General features: G+C 37.0%; 1 protein-coding gene across 5 annotated transcripts in view; it reads right to left on the bottom strand.

The window, feature by feature from the left end:
- The window catches only part of ttc29 (tetratricopeptide repeat domain 29), a 366818-nt gene that overhangs the window by 296723 nt on the left and 53189 nt on the right, over nt 1-16906 (bottom strand). For all 5 annotated transcript variants that reach the window (XM_073042934.1, XM_073042932.1, XM_073042933.1 and 2 more), the window contains exons 4-5: nt 12648-12871; nt 10727-10912 (exon numbers count right to left, since the gene is read on the bottom strand). In XM_073042934.1, the coding sequence (XP_072899035.1) occupies nt 10727-10912; nt 12648-12871 (410 nt within the window). The remainder of the gene's footprint in view (nt 1-10726; nt 10913-12647; nt 12872-16906) is intronic.

Below are 16906 nucleotides of genomic sequence, written 5' to 3'. Positions count from 1 at the left end.
AGTGTAGATTGAGGAAATTTATTTTATTTATCATTAGTGGAACTCAAGAGGCTTTATGACAATTCCACCCGATGTTGTAGGCAAAGCAGGAAGCCTGCACAACAGCACACTTTAGATCCTAATTGCTCTTAATAGCAAGATCCCTCACAGAATCTAAAGTGAAATCGAGTTATCACTATAGAATGAGTCATACTACGAAATTCATTGCCATAGATGGCTCTGGAGGCCAAGTCATTTGGTATATTTAAAGTGGAGGTTGATAGGATATCAATTAGTAACGTGTCAAAGGTTACTGGAAGAAGGCTGAAGAATGGTGTTGAGAGGGACAATAAATCAGTCATGATCAAATGGTCTAATTCTTCTCCCATGTCTTATGGTATGCTGATACATACTATAGTAGAATTGGATATATTGCCAGAATATTGTTGATCATCTGGCAAAAGAAAATCTTAATAGATTTCCACATTAAAGATGCATAACATGCTCTCCCTGACCATGATTCGAGCCACTAGAGCTGAGTCAGCTTGTCTGTAGTGCAAGTTTATCATGACTTTTCTGAATTGTATTATGCCGTACAAACTACAAAAAGAACTGCAACCAGACAGTCAGGAATTGCAGGATATGGCTGTTAGAGTTCTAAAGTGCCACCAAAGACAGTCTACTTGAACCTTCCATTATGACAAATTCCTTGGGGTCTTACAAAGCCACAAGTTGGAGCATATTCAACTGTTACGCAGAAGTTACCATATCTACAATCTGTATTACCTTCAAAGTTCAAAGTAAATGTATCATCACAGTACAAAAATGTCACCATATACAACCCTGAGATTCATTTTCTTCTGGGCATACATGGTAAATCCAAAAAACACAATAGAATCATTGAAAAACCGCACTCAACATGACGGACGAACAAACAACGTGCAAAAGACAACAAACTGGGCAAACATAAAAACAAAGAAATCTCAGATGAAGTAAAGAATGGATTTTATCATGTTCAGGTTCTCAAGCATAACCAATACATTGCATATCTATTTTGGCTCAGAATATTCAAAATATTCAATCACTCATTCCTTAATAAAAGATGCCAGTAATTTCCAGCTACAGATTATTGGCTAACAAGTTTAATGTTTTTACTTTCTATTATCACTTTTATTGTTCACTGATAAATATAATATTACAATCAGAAGCAAAGTTTCTTGAATTGAGCAAACTTTGGAAGATATTATTTTTCTTTCCAGTTTTGAAAACTCATTGCCCAGATTCAATATTATCTCCTTTGAATACCTGGAAAGCTACCCAAACCTTTTAATATGAACACTGATGCTAATTATTCAGCAGAGCATTATTTTTATTTACAATGTTATCATAATATTTGTAGATATATGTTTACTCAAACCATTGTTTTCATTTCAAAACTAGTTTTTAAACACTTTTCAAGTTTTTTGATTCTATTTATTGTGCTTTATGTTTTGTCATCTTTTGCTGTTCATTTCATGATTCTCATTCAGAGTAATATTTAACCTCTAACAAACCAAAAGGTTCAGCATGGTGGGAATAATGTTTTAAGTTTCATCTGTTTCAGTGCAATGAGTATTGTAGTTGAAGTGGATCGGCTTAGAGCATGGAATGCCACATTGACTTATGATATCTTAGCCATCTGTGAGACTTGGTTGTAGAAGAGGCAAGACTGGCAGATCAATGTTCCAGGGTTCCACTGTTATAGGTATAATAGAGGGGAAAGTATGAAAGGGACAGGGGTCATCCAGGAAAATGTCACCGCAGTGTTAAGACAGGACACACTGGTAGGCTTGTCTACCAAGGTTATATGTGTGGAACTGAGGAATAAGAAAGGGATAACCACATCAATGGACGTTACAGACCTCCCTATAGTCAGTGGAATTAGGGAGCAAAATTGAAGAGATAGCATACAGTTGCAAGAAAAGTAAGTTTGTGATAGTAAGTGGTTTTAAATTTTCATATATTGACTGAGATTCCTATACTGTAAAAGAACTGTATGAGATAGAGTTAGTCAAATGTATTCAAGAAAGCTTCCTTAATCAACATATAGAGGTCCCAACTGAAGAGAGCATGATACCAGGTCTCCTGTTTGGGAACAAGGCAGGACAGGTGACATACGAGTGTGTAGAGGAAAACTTCAGATCAAATGATGATAATTTTATTAATTTCAAGAAAATTTTGGAGAAGAATAGGACTGATCTTAACCTCGGATTGAAATTAAATTGGAGAAAGGCCAATTTTGATGGCATCATAAAGGATCTAGCAAGTGTCGATTGAGATAGTTTTTTTTTTGGCAAAGGGATGCTTGGTAAGTTGGAGACCTCCAAAAGCAAAATACTTAGAGTACAAGAGTTTGCATATTCCTGTCAGAATAAAAGGTAAAACTAACAGGATTAGGGAACCTTGGTTTTCAAGGAATACTGAAGCCCTGGTTAAGAAGGAGGTGCATAGCAGGTATAGGCGGCAACTAACAAATGAGGTAATTAAGGAATAAAAGAAAAGCAAGAGAACACTTCAAGAAATCAGGAAAGCTAAAAGGTATGAGATTGCTCTAGCAGACAAGGAGAAGCAAAATCCTAAGGGCTTCTACAGTTGCATTAAGAGCAAAAGGATTACAAATGACAAAATTGGTCCACTTGGAGATCAACATGGATATCTAAGCATGGCTCTGAAAGAGATAGGGGAGATATCAAAAGGATGTTTTAATTTGCATTTACTCGGGACACAGATTCAAAGATTATAGAACTGAGCAAAACAGTAGTGAGGTTATGCACCATGGCCAAATTACAGAGGAAGAGGTATTTGCTGTATTGAGGCAAATTAGGACCGCAATTTAAGGTGGATAAGTCGACAGTGCATGACATGCTGTCCCCTTGGACATTTGTGGGAGGCTAGTTCAGAAATTCCAAGGAACCTGGCAGAGGCATTTAAAACATTCTTAGCCACAGGTGAGGTGTATGAGGACTGTAGGTTTATGAATGTTGTTCCGTTGTTCAAGGAAGTCTCTAAGAATAAGCTAAGAAATTATAGGCTGGTGTTATAGGATATACAAAAGTATTTCAATAGACAGGGCCTGATCAGGGATAATCAAAATAGCTTTGTGTGTGATGGGTAATGTCTAACCAATCCTATAGGGGTTTTCAAGGAAGTTAACAAGAAAGATAATGAAGGAAATGTAGTGGACATTGTCTATAAGGTCTTATGTAAGATTTTTAATAAAATCCCATGTGGAAGGTTAATCCAGAAAGTTCAGCAACTTGGCATCCAGGATGACATAGTAAATTGGATTCAATATTGGCTTCAAGAGAAGCCAGAGAATGGTAGTAGATGGTTGTCTCTCTGACTAAATGTGCTGGGTGTGTTATTGTTTGTCATCTACAGTATATTAATAATTTGGATGACATTGTGGTAAACCGGTACAGCAAATTTGCAGATGACAAGATTGGGGGCATAGTGTGCAGCGAAGAAGGCCATCAAAGCCTGCAGTAGCATTTGGACCATCTGGAAAAAAAGGGCTGAAAAATGGCAGATGGAAATTAATGTAGACAGGTGTGAGGTGTTGCATTTTGGGATTACAAACAAGGGTAGGACTTGCACAGCAAATGATAAGAGCACTGAAGAGTGCAGTAGAACAAATGGATCTGGAAATACAGATCCATAATTCCTTAAAAGTGGCGTCACAGATAGATGGGGTCTTAAAGAAATCTTTTGGCACAATAGCCTTCATAAATCAAAGTATTGAGTACAGGAGTTGGGATGTTATGTTGAAGTTGTACAAGACATTGGTGAGGGCAAACTTGAAGTATTGTGTGCAGTTCTGGTTACCTACCAACAAGAAAGATGGCAGTAAGATTGAAATAATAAACTTACACGGATGCTGCTGGAAACTTGAGGACCTGAGTTATAGGGAAAGGTTGAATAGGTTAGGACTTATTTCCTTGGAGTTTAGAAGAATGAAGGGAGATTTAATAGAGGTATACGAAGTTATGAAGAGTATAAGATAATATAAATCAATATTACCTCAACTAATATCATGTACCTGTTCTGGGCCCAAGGATTTGTAGGATATGGCTTATCAAATTCTTATTCAGGTACTGAATATTAAATGCAAGCAGACTTTTTCCATGGACATTGGGTGAGACTAGAACTAGAGATCATAAGAGTAAAAAATGAAATATTTAAGGGGAACCTCTTCACTCAGAGGATTGTGCTAGTGTGGAGTGAGCTGCTAGAAGTAGTGATGAATATGGATTCAAATGCAACATTTCAGAGAAGTAAAAGGATGGGAGGGGATGGAGGGCTATGGTGCAAGTGTGGATCAATGGGACTAGGCAGAATAATGTCCAGTAAGGAAGAGGTGGCTGAAGGGCCTGATTTTGTGCTGTAGTGTTCTATGATTCTATAATTTTTTTTTTACCATCTCCAGTTTCTTTTGACCTTCAGAGACATTTATTTGTTGGAAATTAGAATTTTTGCTTTCTTGGAATGTAAACTGTTTCTGGAAACAGAAAATATGATTAAAAGTAAGCTTTCAAGCCTCCTCTGCCATTTAATATCACCACTGGCAATCAACAGCTTCAGTACTCTGTTACCACTTTCTCCTCATATTCCTTGATCCCTGTAGCATTAACATGTATATATCACTCTATCTAAAGTATTTTTAATGACTTGGCCTCCTTGCCTTATTTTGTAAAGAATTCTACAGGTTCACCTTTTCCATGTACAGAAAGATGTTCAGCGAAGCAGTCTCCCAACCTATGTTGGGTCTTACTGATATATAGGAGGCCACACTGGGAGCGCTGGATGCAGTAGATGACCCCAAACAGACTCACAGCTATAATTAATCCTGTCTCATAACTAAGCCTCACCAGTTCTGACAGAATCCTAACAAATCACGTGTGAATTCTCTCCAATCGTAATGGAATCCTCCTATAACACTGTGAGAACTGTACACATTACTCTTGCTGCTATACAGTCTGTCTCCTTGTTCTTATGTTCTATGCTTTGTTGAATAAAGACAAATATCCCATAGGCCTTGATTATCTTATCTATATGCCTTGCCACTTTATGGGATATGTAGATAGAAATTTAAAGATCTAATCTCCCTCTGCTCATTTTAGTATTCTATTATTTACTTTTTATTATCTTGCGTTGTTTGCTTTTCCCAAATGCATCACTTCATACTTTTTTATTGATTTTTTATGCATTTCTACAATTGCTATAACAAAAACCCAACTACAAAATAAAGATTAATACAGTTCAAGATAAACATACAATAATATGGTTCAAAATAATGATGAAAAAGCACCCAAAATAAAGTCATGTAAAGTTACTATCCTCCCCCCACCACAGAAAAGCTCCAGACCAACCAATCTCAGGCATCGCAGGAAAGTTGGGTAATAAAGAATTAATGAAATGTCTAATTTGAAGGTACCTAAAAAAATAAATGGGCATTAGGTAGATTGAACTTAGCAGAAAGTTGTTGAAAAGTTGCGAAACAATTATCAATGAAAAGATCTTCAAAATGCCTAATGCCCTTTCTATACCAATCATGAAATGTTGAATCATGCATAGAAGGTAAAAAAAGGTGATTATGCAAGATAGGACTAGAAAGGGAGAAACCATGAAGACCATTAAATTTTCTAAACTGGGCCCATATTCTCAGAGTATGTCTAACAAGAGGATTAACATTAGTCTAGGCAAGCGACTAGGGAGTGCAGATCCAAGAAGTGCAGAAATAGAGAGATCTTTAGTGGAGTTCAACTCCATTGCCACCCACTTAGGACAATCAGACCGGCTATGAAAAAAGGATCAGAAAGTAAGACAGCGAATATTAGCTGCCCAGTAGTATAGACGGAAGTTAGGTAAAGCCATGCCACCTTTTTTAGATTTTTGGAGATAAGCTTTATTAAGTCTAGAATGTTTACCCTTCCATAGATAGGACAAAATAATAGAGTCTAAGGAATTGAAAAAGGTTTTAGAAACAAAAATTGGAATAGATTGAAATAAGTATAAAAATTTAGGAAGGATATACATTTTAATAGCATTAACATGACCTACCAGAGACATAGATAAGGGTGACCATTGTGACAAACTCTGTTTTGTAGAGTTCAAAAGATTGGCAAGATTTTCACTAAAAAGATCCTTGAAATTCCTTGTAACTGTTATTAACTACTTTAAAAGGGAGGTCGCGAAATGTTAATGCTTGTGCTTCTTTATTAATCGGAAAAAGTTCACTCTTGTGTAGGTTAAGTTTATAGCCAGAAAACTGCCTGAATTGATCAAGAAGTAAAAACATTGGGGGTAAGGAAGTGGATAGATTTGATAGAAAAAGTAATAAATCATCAGCATAAAGAGAAACTTTATGCTCTACACCCCTTCTCTGGATACTTCTCTGGATCAAATGCCAACTGATACTTCAGGCTACTCTTCCCAACTTAAAACCTCCTTCTTCACAATGAACAGCACGGGGAATTATATTTTTAATCATCCATGGATTTCTAATTCATGCACTTGCACTTAAGTCTCAACATAATTGCAACAAGCAAAAGATTCAGAATTAAGCTCATGAAATTGACTTTAACTCTTCGTTTCCAGCTACTGAGCAAGATAAAATTCAATTCACCACTTCCTCTTGCCTCTCAACATATCCCATCACATCTCCACCAAAGACTTAACCAATAGAGTCTCAGCTGACTCATACTGATATTCTTCAAATTGGCTTCCTGCATAAGGATGCCCATTTAGATTTTGCAGTTCGCCAGCATTCAATCAATGAGAACAATTTCAAACAATTTTCTGGTATGCTGTGTTGCAATTGAAAGGGAGGCATAATATATTTCTACACACTTTAAATTGATGGCAGATCTTGGAAACTTTCTTTGTTCTCTAAACACTTCTAAACATTAAAACCATACACATGTGTGGTCATCAAGTAAAAATTATGCCTACAATGCTTAGTGAAGGGATCAAATTGTAGGTGGAGGACGATGGGAAGCAACTTGCCTTCCATCGTTTAGTTTTATGACTTTACAGGTCCAACATGGTTAAGGTTCTCCACAGTGATAGCAGCAGAGGTGAAGACTGAACCCAGGTCATCGGCACTGTGAGCAGCAGCCCCGTGAGCTGTGCCAGTATGTGTGGAGAAGTGGTGAAGAGAGCGGTAAGTGGATAAGAAGATCCTGAGGTATCCAAAACGAATCACCAAATCAACATTTCAAAGTGGTTGATAGGAAAGAGGCTTTCCTAATAACGCCAGAAAAATATTAAGCCAAGGTGGAAGAAATTGTAAAAATTATTGCTACCATTTTGGCCAATTTTCTGCTACTATCTGAGAAAATTGCAAAGGAAAATTAATTTTCATCTTGTATTCACAGCTCTACTTTCTTGACAATTAGTGCTACTCATGACTCATGTTTCACTAATCATTTGATAAAACTGAGGAATGGGGACCACAATCTCCCAGCATCAGACAAAACTGAACAAGGGGTTACTAGCAGAGGTTTAAGAATCGAGTTTATGCTACAGACACAGCTAGTAGTTAGAACATTTAATGGTGACAGAAGCTGAGACCACAAAAGATAAAGATAAAAGGGTCTAAGAGGAAAATGGCTAAGTTGAAGGGGATCATTGGCCTTCCAAGATAGATCTCCCTCTATGTTCTCAATCTTCCACCTCACTGCTCCACAGCAGTGCTGCTGGGCCTGCCACAATTCCTTACTAGCAACCCAAGGCCAGCACTATCAGCAGCTTTGCAACATAGCCTGCCTGTTACTGGGGAATGATGCAAGTTTTGGAGGGGGCAGGTGGAAGATAATGGGAGAAGGGAAGAATCAATGGATTGATGTCAGAGGGCAGAGGAAACAGAGAGGAAGGACTGCCCATGGAGGGAAAGGAGGAAAGGCCAAGCAACAGGGTGCAAGAGAGGATAGTCTTTAAGGATGAAAGGACACTTAAAGAGAGGATATTTAAGGAAATCTCAAGGTGAGTGATCTAGGTAAGGGAAGCAAGCAGGAGGCAATGGGCAAGGGCACTTCTATATGTGTGTATGATCACTTGCTAGTGTGTGTATAGGAGAGAAGGAGATGACTGTAAACTGTCACTTCTGCATGTATGTTCTAGATCTTGGATGCTCTTGTCACAAGATCAAGACTTTCCCGTCATATTCAAGTTAACCTGTTTGAAAACGGTATTCCATGTAAAAAATAACAGGTCACTCATCAGGTCTGAGACTTAGAATTTCTGGTTTTTTTCCAGAAAATATTCTAAAAGACAACAGCCCTGAATTTCTGATGCTATCATAGCCCTGGAGCTTAGGCACTTTAACATTGATATCACCAGCCCGACAGGGCAGCAACAGACAGAAGATGGTCAGTCACAGAAGGAAGTAGTAGGCACACTTCTTTCTTAAACAGGAAAAGAAATTGTGAGTTAGAATGATGTTTCAGCAACTTTTCCTGTGAAAATAGTGAACATAACCCTAACCACTGGTTCATTCAAACATAAAACCAGCACATAACAATCACCAGCACATATAGGCCAACCTTGAATATCACAGATCCAACCTTCAAAAATCCTTGGCCCATACCCCAGAGGATAATCCTCCTGTGCACCTTCAATGCCAGAACTGAAATCAAAGAATCCTCCACCTGACAAAATGCTTGAAACAAAACTTTGTCACAACTAAAGGTCATAAAAATAAGTACAAGGTCTCATTGTTGAGATCATCATTCAGTTATTGCTGGACTGACCAACAACTAATCCACTCTGTTATCTTCATCAGCTTGGCTCCAAGGCAACAGCAGCCACAGAAATATTGCTGCAGGAAAATTAGTTTTGAAGACATCAAGAATCCTGCAATGACTCTTCTCCTCAGAGAGCATCTGAAAGACAATCTGATGAATCCCCAGCCAACAGAATTCACAGCATCCACAGCAGCTGGACTGTCCTGAAGTTTACCATAATTAGCACCTGTGAAGAGACTTGGCTTTTCTACCAGAAACATCAGAACTGATTTAATGAGAATAACCAAGAGATCCAGCATTAATTAACTGCAAACATATGGTGTTTTTGGATTGCAAACTCTACTGTAGACAGAGAGGCGATCAGATGGAAAGAACACATCAAAAAACTTCTCAACATGACTATTCTTGATATGGAACATTTGACTTAATTCTACAGCAAAATGTCTTGTTCAGGGTTGCCACCATTAATAACTAGCAAAAAGTTAAAAGGCTAAATGCCAAATGAAAAACAACATTCCCTCAGAGTAAAATATATATCTCAAGATATTATAAAACTTAGCAGAGAGTAACTTTAGTCACAAAGCCTCAGCTTTATCTTCTGCACCTAGGTTAAGAAGGAGCATGCAGAAACATGCAAGAGAGGTGACACTCTATTGGCATGAGAGATGAGAGTAGCAAAACCATTTGTGGTAACTACAGAGCAGGCAGTGGAGGGACTCTAAGGGAAGAAAAGATCATTGCTAGGGACTTCCTCTAGTACCTATTCTCAGCAGTCAAAGACCTGCACCCCAAATCCTAGTCCAAACATCTGGAGACACTATGGACAATATCTTCACCATGTCTCAACTCAAACAGTAGTGCAGGGAGTAACATCAATTATTATACATGGTCTTTATTGACCTCAGAAATCTTTCAATCCATCAATTAAAGGAAATTGTGAAGCATCTTTCTCAGATTGACTGTCCACAGAAATTTGTCTTATTTTAATGTCTGCTGTAACATAGCATGCAAACCATGATCTTAACCAATAGGGTGCACAACAGTCCCAATCCCAGTGCAAATTGGTGTAAAGAAAGGCTGCTTCAGAGCCTCAACACTTTACTCAGCCCTTTTTTTACTATACTGTTGTACCTCATTTCCAGATAGCTTCCCTCTAGAGTGGGTTAAGTGGCACAAATAGGCCAGTCTATGTCATTACCCACTGCATAAAGATAGTTTAGCAAGAAATAAATCCAATTTCTGATCATAATTGATTAAAATTACATGCTGTTAAAACACAATACATTTATATGGTATATTATTGAGTATCTTCAGATCATTCTACATCATGTAATGACCATGCAGTTGACTGGTGAGAGAATTGGGGACTTTTTAAATGGCATCTGTGAGAGAATAGGCTAGAGGGAAAATAAGCTAAGAATGGGGATTGGTCGGATTATTGAGCGTTATTATGGACTTGATGGGCTGAATTGCCTCCTTCTATGTCATAAGGAAATATAGAAAAATTTATGATGCTCTCAAAGAGTGTTAAATAGATTGAGGGTTTTCTCTTTCTGCAAATGTTTAAAATATGGTGTTAAAAATTCAACATTCAGAAATAAAATCAGTAGAAATCACTAAATAACAACAAGAGCATTGGAAATTAATAGGAATAAACTTTTCTCAGTGTCAGTTTGTTGTTAAATTTTGATTGAAGGAAACTGACTTATATTAAAATGTATGCTGATTTCTCCAAATTAATATCACATACAGTAATCTAAGTAACATGCACAAAATGCTGGAAGAACTTGACAAGTCAGGGAGCATCTATGGAGGGCAGCGAAAGGTCAGAATTTCATCACGACCTGGTGAAGAGTCTCAGCCCAAAATGTTGACTATTTACTCCCCTCCCCTGTGTTGCTCTGCATTTCCAGCATTTGCAGAATCTCTTGTTTTTATCAGTCACCTCAGTAATTCTGATTTACCTTTCTCCTCATATGCTGTGCCCATGTTTGCATTGGCTTCTGCCATTTTCTGTCCTCCTAATGGCATAATCATTTCACTGGTGGAAAGGCACGATTCAAAGAAGTAATCTGAAAGTAGTTTGTCACCAACTTTTTTAAAGTAACATGCCAGTGAAAGTTGATTATTATAGACTTCCTCAAACAGACCTTAAAAAAAGAGAAAGCAATATTTTAGAAATGATCATAGGATATATATCATAAATACGCACTTATTCATAAAAATTATGTTGCAATTGCAATTAGTTTATAGACATCACTTTCATTCCTACTACTATATGTCCATAAACAGGTTTTAAAGTTTAAAGCCACTTTGGTAGTAAAATGAACCACAAGTAATATTAATTATGGAATCAGTAAAATTCAAGTTTTGAAATACAAATTCAACAATCTCTGAATAGTTCATGGCATGCAACCTTTAGTTTCTAGTCAATTTTGTAAAGCTGCATAAATTTAACATTTTTTTGCATATCTAGTATCAAAAAACCACTGCTACAAGGAGTTGCTTTAAATTTAATTCATAATTATGTCCAGAATTTACTAAAAATACAAATGCTGGTATACTGTGCACCATGAATATCTTATAATAATATGATACTAAAGAGATACATCAAGAATGGTTGTGATAGTGATAGTTTTTGAAACCAACATCATACCATCAACCATCGCATGTTTTTCATAAATTTGCTGCATTTAGTCAACTTGTAAACTCACCATGAAAGCACTAAATAATTTAATTAACAATTAAATATAATTAACTACCAATATAATATCAATGGCTGCCAAATGCCAATCAATTTCTCTGACCCATGTCAACATCTAAAAATGTGATCCCTCAGTGTATCAGGTCATGAATTATTGCTGGAGATATTTTAAACATACACCTTTGAAAGGTTTATGTATGTTTCTGTCCCAATTATTTCTCATTCTTAATCTTTGCTGTGTTTATCTTTCTGTAAATGATTTGATATTGAATTCACCCACTGGAATTTACCTTCTTCACATTCAGCTATTTAATTCGCAATTATTTCTTACTCGTTAAAACAACACATTGTTTCCCCTATTGCTTAGCAGCTTTCCTGATGTCCTGTTCTTTTCATGGATCAGGTTATTCTTCCGGCAAGAGGTAGGACTAAAACACTGTTGAAGTAAAAAATGTAGGAAAAAAACAGCACAATGTGTGATGCCCCACTCCAGCAAATTCTGCACTGCTTTTTTTTTTGTATTAATTCCCTTAGAAGAATTAACAGAGTATGTAGGGGTCCTTGATCTGAAATGTTGACTGTTCTCTCTCATGGGGAGAGATGTTCTATCTTTGACCCTGGAGTTCTTCCAGCATTTTCTGTTTCTATGAACACATTTGCCTGATAAGTCTATTCACATCCCTCATCCCATACTCCAACATGAATGCAAAGTAACCATATATTTCACTTTAACAGTAAATGAGTACAACATCTATGCAACTTTAATATTCTCTTGCTTTAGGAGATGCCTAAATACATGTTCAGACACCAACTGCTGCATATCAAATGCTATGCATTTATAAATTGCAACCTTAATAACTCATCTGTATGAGAGAAAACCGATCTCCAAAAAGCTTTCAGAGATATGATCCCTTTCCATTTTAATTCATGCCATTAATGATACAAAATGGAAGTTCAATATATGTGCATTTAAAATGTCCAAATCCTTAAAAATGGATTCAATTATCATATTATATTTTCATACTTTCAGATGTTCACTTACTGCATTATATCATATCTATGAGCTTTCTAAAATTAAGCTCTTATGCACAAATTTTCAAAAACATGAATTGTTACCTTGAAGTATTTTCGTCCCCCTTTAGTCTAGCACTACTGCCATCAATACCGTGACCACCATTTACCTGCTCTTTGGGCTGCCTCAGCCCTAGTTAAGAAATATTGAAGTTGATCCAGTTTATTATGCTGCTTATCCAACGGCTCTTCGATCCACATGTCTGACCCAGGGCCTGCAGCCTCCCTTGCAGCATTCCAGTGCAAGATTAGAGTAGTAATCTCTGAAAAAGACTTGTGATAACCTTGCCGCAGCATGTCTAAGCAGATGTTGTGTCTGTATGAATTCCTGAAACTGGAACAAGAAAAGAAAAAAAACATAAAAGATTTAATAAAATTGTTTTCAGTAATATATTATAGTTTGAAAGGCTAAATCAGTTATTTCATTTTCAAATAATGCAAAAAATTATATTTAACTTTAGGTGAGAAAATTATTTTAACTGAGGTAATAAATCAACCATGATCTTATTGAATAATAAAAAGCCTTGCACTCCAGTAAGTTGTTTGGTTGGAAGGAGAATATTGAGAAGGACTTTTAAAAATTAAGTAAAATAGGCAAAATTGTGCTGATAGAGTTCAAAGTGAAGACATTCTTGAAATAAAGCCCAGTTTTCCAATAATTTTAAAAAATTTTGTATCCATTGATTAGCTTTAGTATTTTTCATTTTAGATTGCCAAAAATCACTTGTTCCTAGCTTCTTCCACTTATGCAATATGAATACACTATCTTTTGTAAGTTCAAAATGTATGAATAACATTTCCACAGGTGATGGTAACAGAGTTAGATGCTAAATGTTTATTGAGTTTGTGGAGTATTCCAGAGGGGATTAAAATGCTCTTGTCTAGCACTGTGAAATTATTCTGTTAATTATGATTTTCCAAACTAAAGAAAAAGGTAGCAGGTCAATATAATCACTTACAGCACTAACATCATCATTCTCAGTTGATTCTCAAGATGCATAGTAACACCACTAATAAGAACTATGGAAATGGCAGAAGAGGTCTTTGAATAACAGGTGATGAGCAACTATTTTAACCTAAAGTATTTCCTCTCATTTTTTCAGTCTGTTTTAAGAAGAAACATTGAATTTTAAGCATAGGAAACCTACTTCTGCAAAGTACAGGCTTTCAGATTCCTGGTATGAGTCAGAGGTGCAAACAGAAAATAACATTAGACAAAACTAGATTAGCATGAACTTATTGAAAAGGTCAGGAAGGCTTGTGAACATGCTTGGCTAATGCTCTTGTTATGTTCTCAATGGAAACAGACAGATCAACTATTTAATATGCTTTACATTGTTTAAAAAGTTCATTGAAATTGAAGGCTCAAAAATGAATCTGAAGAACAAGCAGCTAAGAAAATTTAGGCAATGGTGAACAAGTTAAAGATCGTTCACTCCTCACCCCAATGATTATAATGAAGTACTTTGTGTGAGGACAGTGACAACAGACAAAATCAAAATTCAAAGTAAATTTAATATCAAAATATGTACTGTATACATTACCATAATACCTTGAGATTTATTTTCTTGCAGACATTTATGGGGAAAATACAATAGAATTTTATGAGAAACTGTACATGAACAGACAAACCTGACAAACAACCAAAATGCAAAAATAAGACAAAATAATACTGAGAACATGAGTGGTAACAACTTCTGGAAAGTGAGTCTGTAGGAGTCTGAATAGCAGAGAGTACTGTACAGGAATTAAGTAGTTCAAAAGGATAGAATGGGAAAAATGGGTTGTAGGAAAACAAGATACTGGGAGAGACAAAATTATATGGATGTAATAGGCTCTGGAAAGTACAATTGAAGGGAGAGGATAAATGAAAATATATTTCTTGTGATATCCTTTTGAAACATAGGTGATCCTATTAAACATACAAGGTTCTAAAGGTTACGACAAGATGGATAATGAAATGTTTCCGTTAATATAAGATTCTCTAATGAGGTGAAAATAGTTACTAAGTAATGTGTGGCCTCCATCAGTCGTGGTCAACCATGGGTAATGCGCCTCTGGTAGTCACTGGTTTGATGAGCAGCGTTGACTATGGCTATTGAGGCTGATCCTAGAATGGCAGGCTCTGCCACAGTTGCTGCAAGTGTAGGGCATCGTGGAATTGGTGTCCGCTGTGCTCTCCGCTCTTCAAACTGACTCAGGATCACTTTTTCGCCTTGTTCTAGATGTACCTCACCATTTGGTGTGGTCATCAGCTGTATCCTCCCAGCACTCTGTTGATTTTTAAGACTTTCATGTCACGCTTGCAGAGGTCCTTGAAGCAAAGCTGGGGACTACCAATGTTCCTCTTGCCTGTTACTAATTCTCTGTAGAGGATGTCCTTTGACAGTCTACCATCCTTCATATGACAGATGTGGCCCAGCCAGCACAGTCTGCGTTGTCTTAAAAGCGTGAACATTGTGGGAAGTCCAGCGCAGGAGAGGACTGCAGAATTTGGGACTTTGTCTCTTCAGGTGATGCCGGGGATGTGGCGAAGGCTGCACAGGTGAAAACTACTGAGTTTCCTCTCCTGCTTGGAGTAGATGATCCAAGTCTTGCTACCATACAGGAGGATGCTGATAACACATGGATTGTACACAGCAGTCTTGGTCTTTGTAGTGAGTTTCAGATTCTCCCAGACCTGCGAGGAGAGTTGAGCAAGGATTGATGCTGTTTTGCCAATATGCCTATTAATTTCAGCATCGAGGGAGAGTGTGTTGCTAATGGTCGACCCCAAGTACGTGAACTCATGGACCACTTCTAGATCTTAATAGTTGATGGTAATGACTGGTGTCTCCACTATGTTCTGGGCAAGGACATTTGTTTTCTTTAGGCTGATGGTAAGCCCGAAGTCCTTGCATGCCTTAGAGAAGCTGTCCATGAGAGTTTGTAGTTGCTGTTTGATGTGCAAGGTTATAGCGGCGTCATCGGCAAAGAGCATGTCGCGTATTAAGATCTTTTGCATCTTTGTTCTTGCTCTCAGGTGCGCAAGGTTGAACAGCCACCCAGCAGACCTGGTGTGCATGTAGATGCCTACTTCTAAGCAACACGATAGTCATTTTAACACAAAAATCAAATTCAAGTTTATCATCGTGCAATGATGCAATGAAAAACTTACTAGCAGCAGTATCATGGCCACATATCAGCACATAAGCAGCATTCATAATAAACATAAATTATGCACAAATTTTACAAGAACACACAATTAGAATGAAAGAAAACAATGTCCATTTTACGGCAAGGTGATCAGAGTAGTCATCATGTTGCTAAATTGTAGTGATTAACGTTTTACAGGTTGATTCAATAACTAAAAGGATGAAGGGAATTAGCTGTTCTTGAACCTGGTAGCGTGGGCCTTCAGCCTTCCGTTACTCCTGCCCAACAACAGCTATGAAAACATGGCAAGGCCTGGATAGTGGGAATCTTTGACAATGAATATTACCTTCTTCAGAATCAGAATCAGGTTTATCATCACTGCCATGTATCATGAAATTTTGTTAATTTAGCAGTAGTAGTTCAATGCAATACATCATAACACGGAAAGAAAAAAATGAATAAATAAATCAACTACAGTAAGTATATGTATATTAATTAAATTAAAAATAGTGCAAAACATAAATAATATATACACACATGGTATATATACACACTTTTTCAGACTTTCTGTAGATTTGACTAATTGTGGGGATGGATATGCCCATTAAGTATTGGGCAGTGCCCACTACTCTATGCAGGTTCTTATAGTCATGTATATTTGAATTGTTATACCAGATTATAATGCAACAAATTATCTGTAGAACTTTGTTAGAAAGTTCAACAACAAGTCAAACCTCTTTAACCTTCTGAGAAAGTAAAGACGTCTAAAGCACTTTCTGTATGGTCAAATCTATACAGAATAGAGCAGGGGGATAAGCATGCAGCCTTGAGGTGCACCAGTCTTGATGGTCAGCAAAGAGGAGATGTTGTTACCAATCCCAATTGATTCAGATCTGCTGATGAGAAAGTTGAGTACCCAGCTGCATCCCAGGTCTTTAAGCTTAAGGAAGATTTTAGATGGGATGATTGTGTTGAATGCTTTCTCTCACTAGAGGTGGTGAAGCTTAGGAATTCTCAACCCCAAAGGGCTGTATTGACTAGATTACTGGAGATATTCAAAGAGGAGGTAGAAATTTTTTTGTAAGGTTGGGGAATTAGGACACTACACAATGCTTAGAGTGAATAGTATTTAAGTACACTTTGTAGCATCAGTTGTGTGCTTATGTTCAAAAGTCAATGATAGTTGCCGAGAAATAAGCATTATGACCATTTAGAATTATTTTGCTAACTGCAG

Source organism: Hemitrygon akajei, chromosome 4 (assembly GCF_048418815.1).
Source record: "Hemitrygon akajei chromosome 4, sHemAka1.3, whole genome shotgun sequence".
Lineage (NCBI taxonomy): Eukaryota > Metazoa > Chordata > Chondrichthyes > Myliobatiformes > Dasyatidae > Hemitrygon > Hemitrygon akajei.
This window is presented reverse-complemented; position numbering and strand designations above follow the sequence as displayed.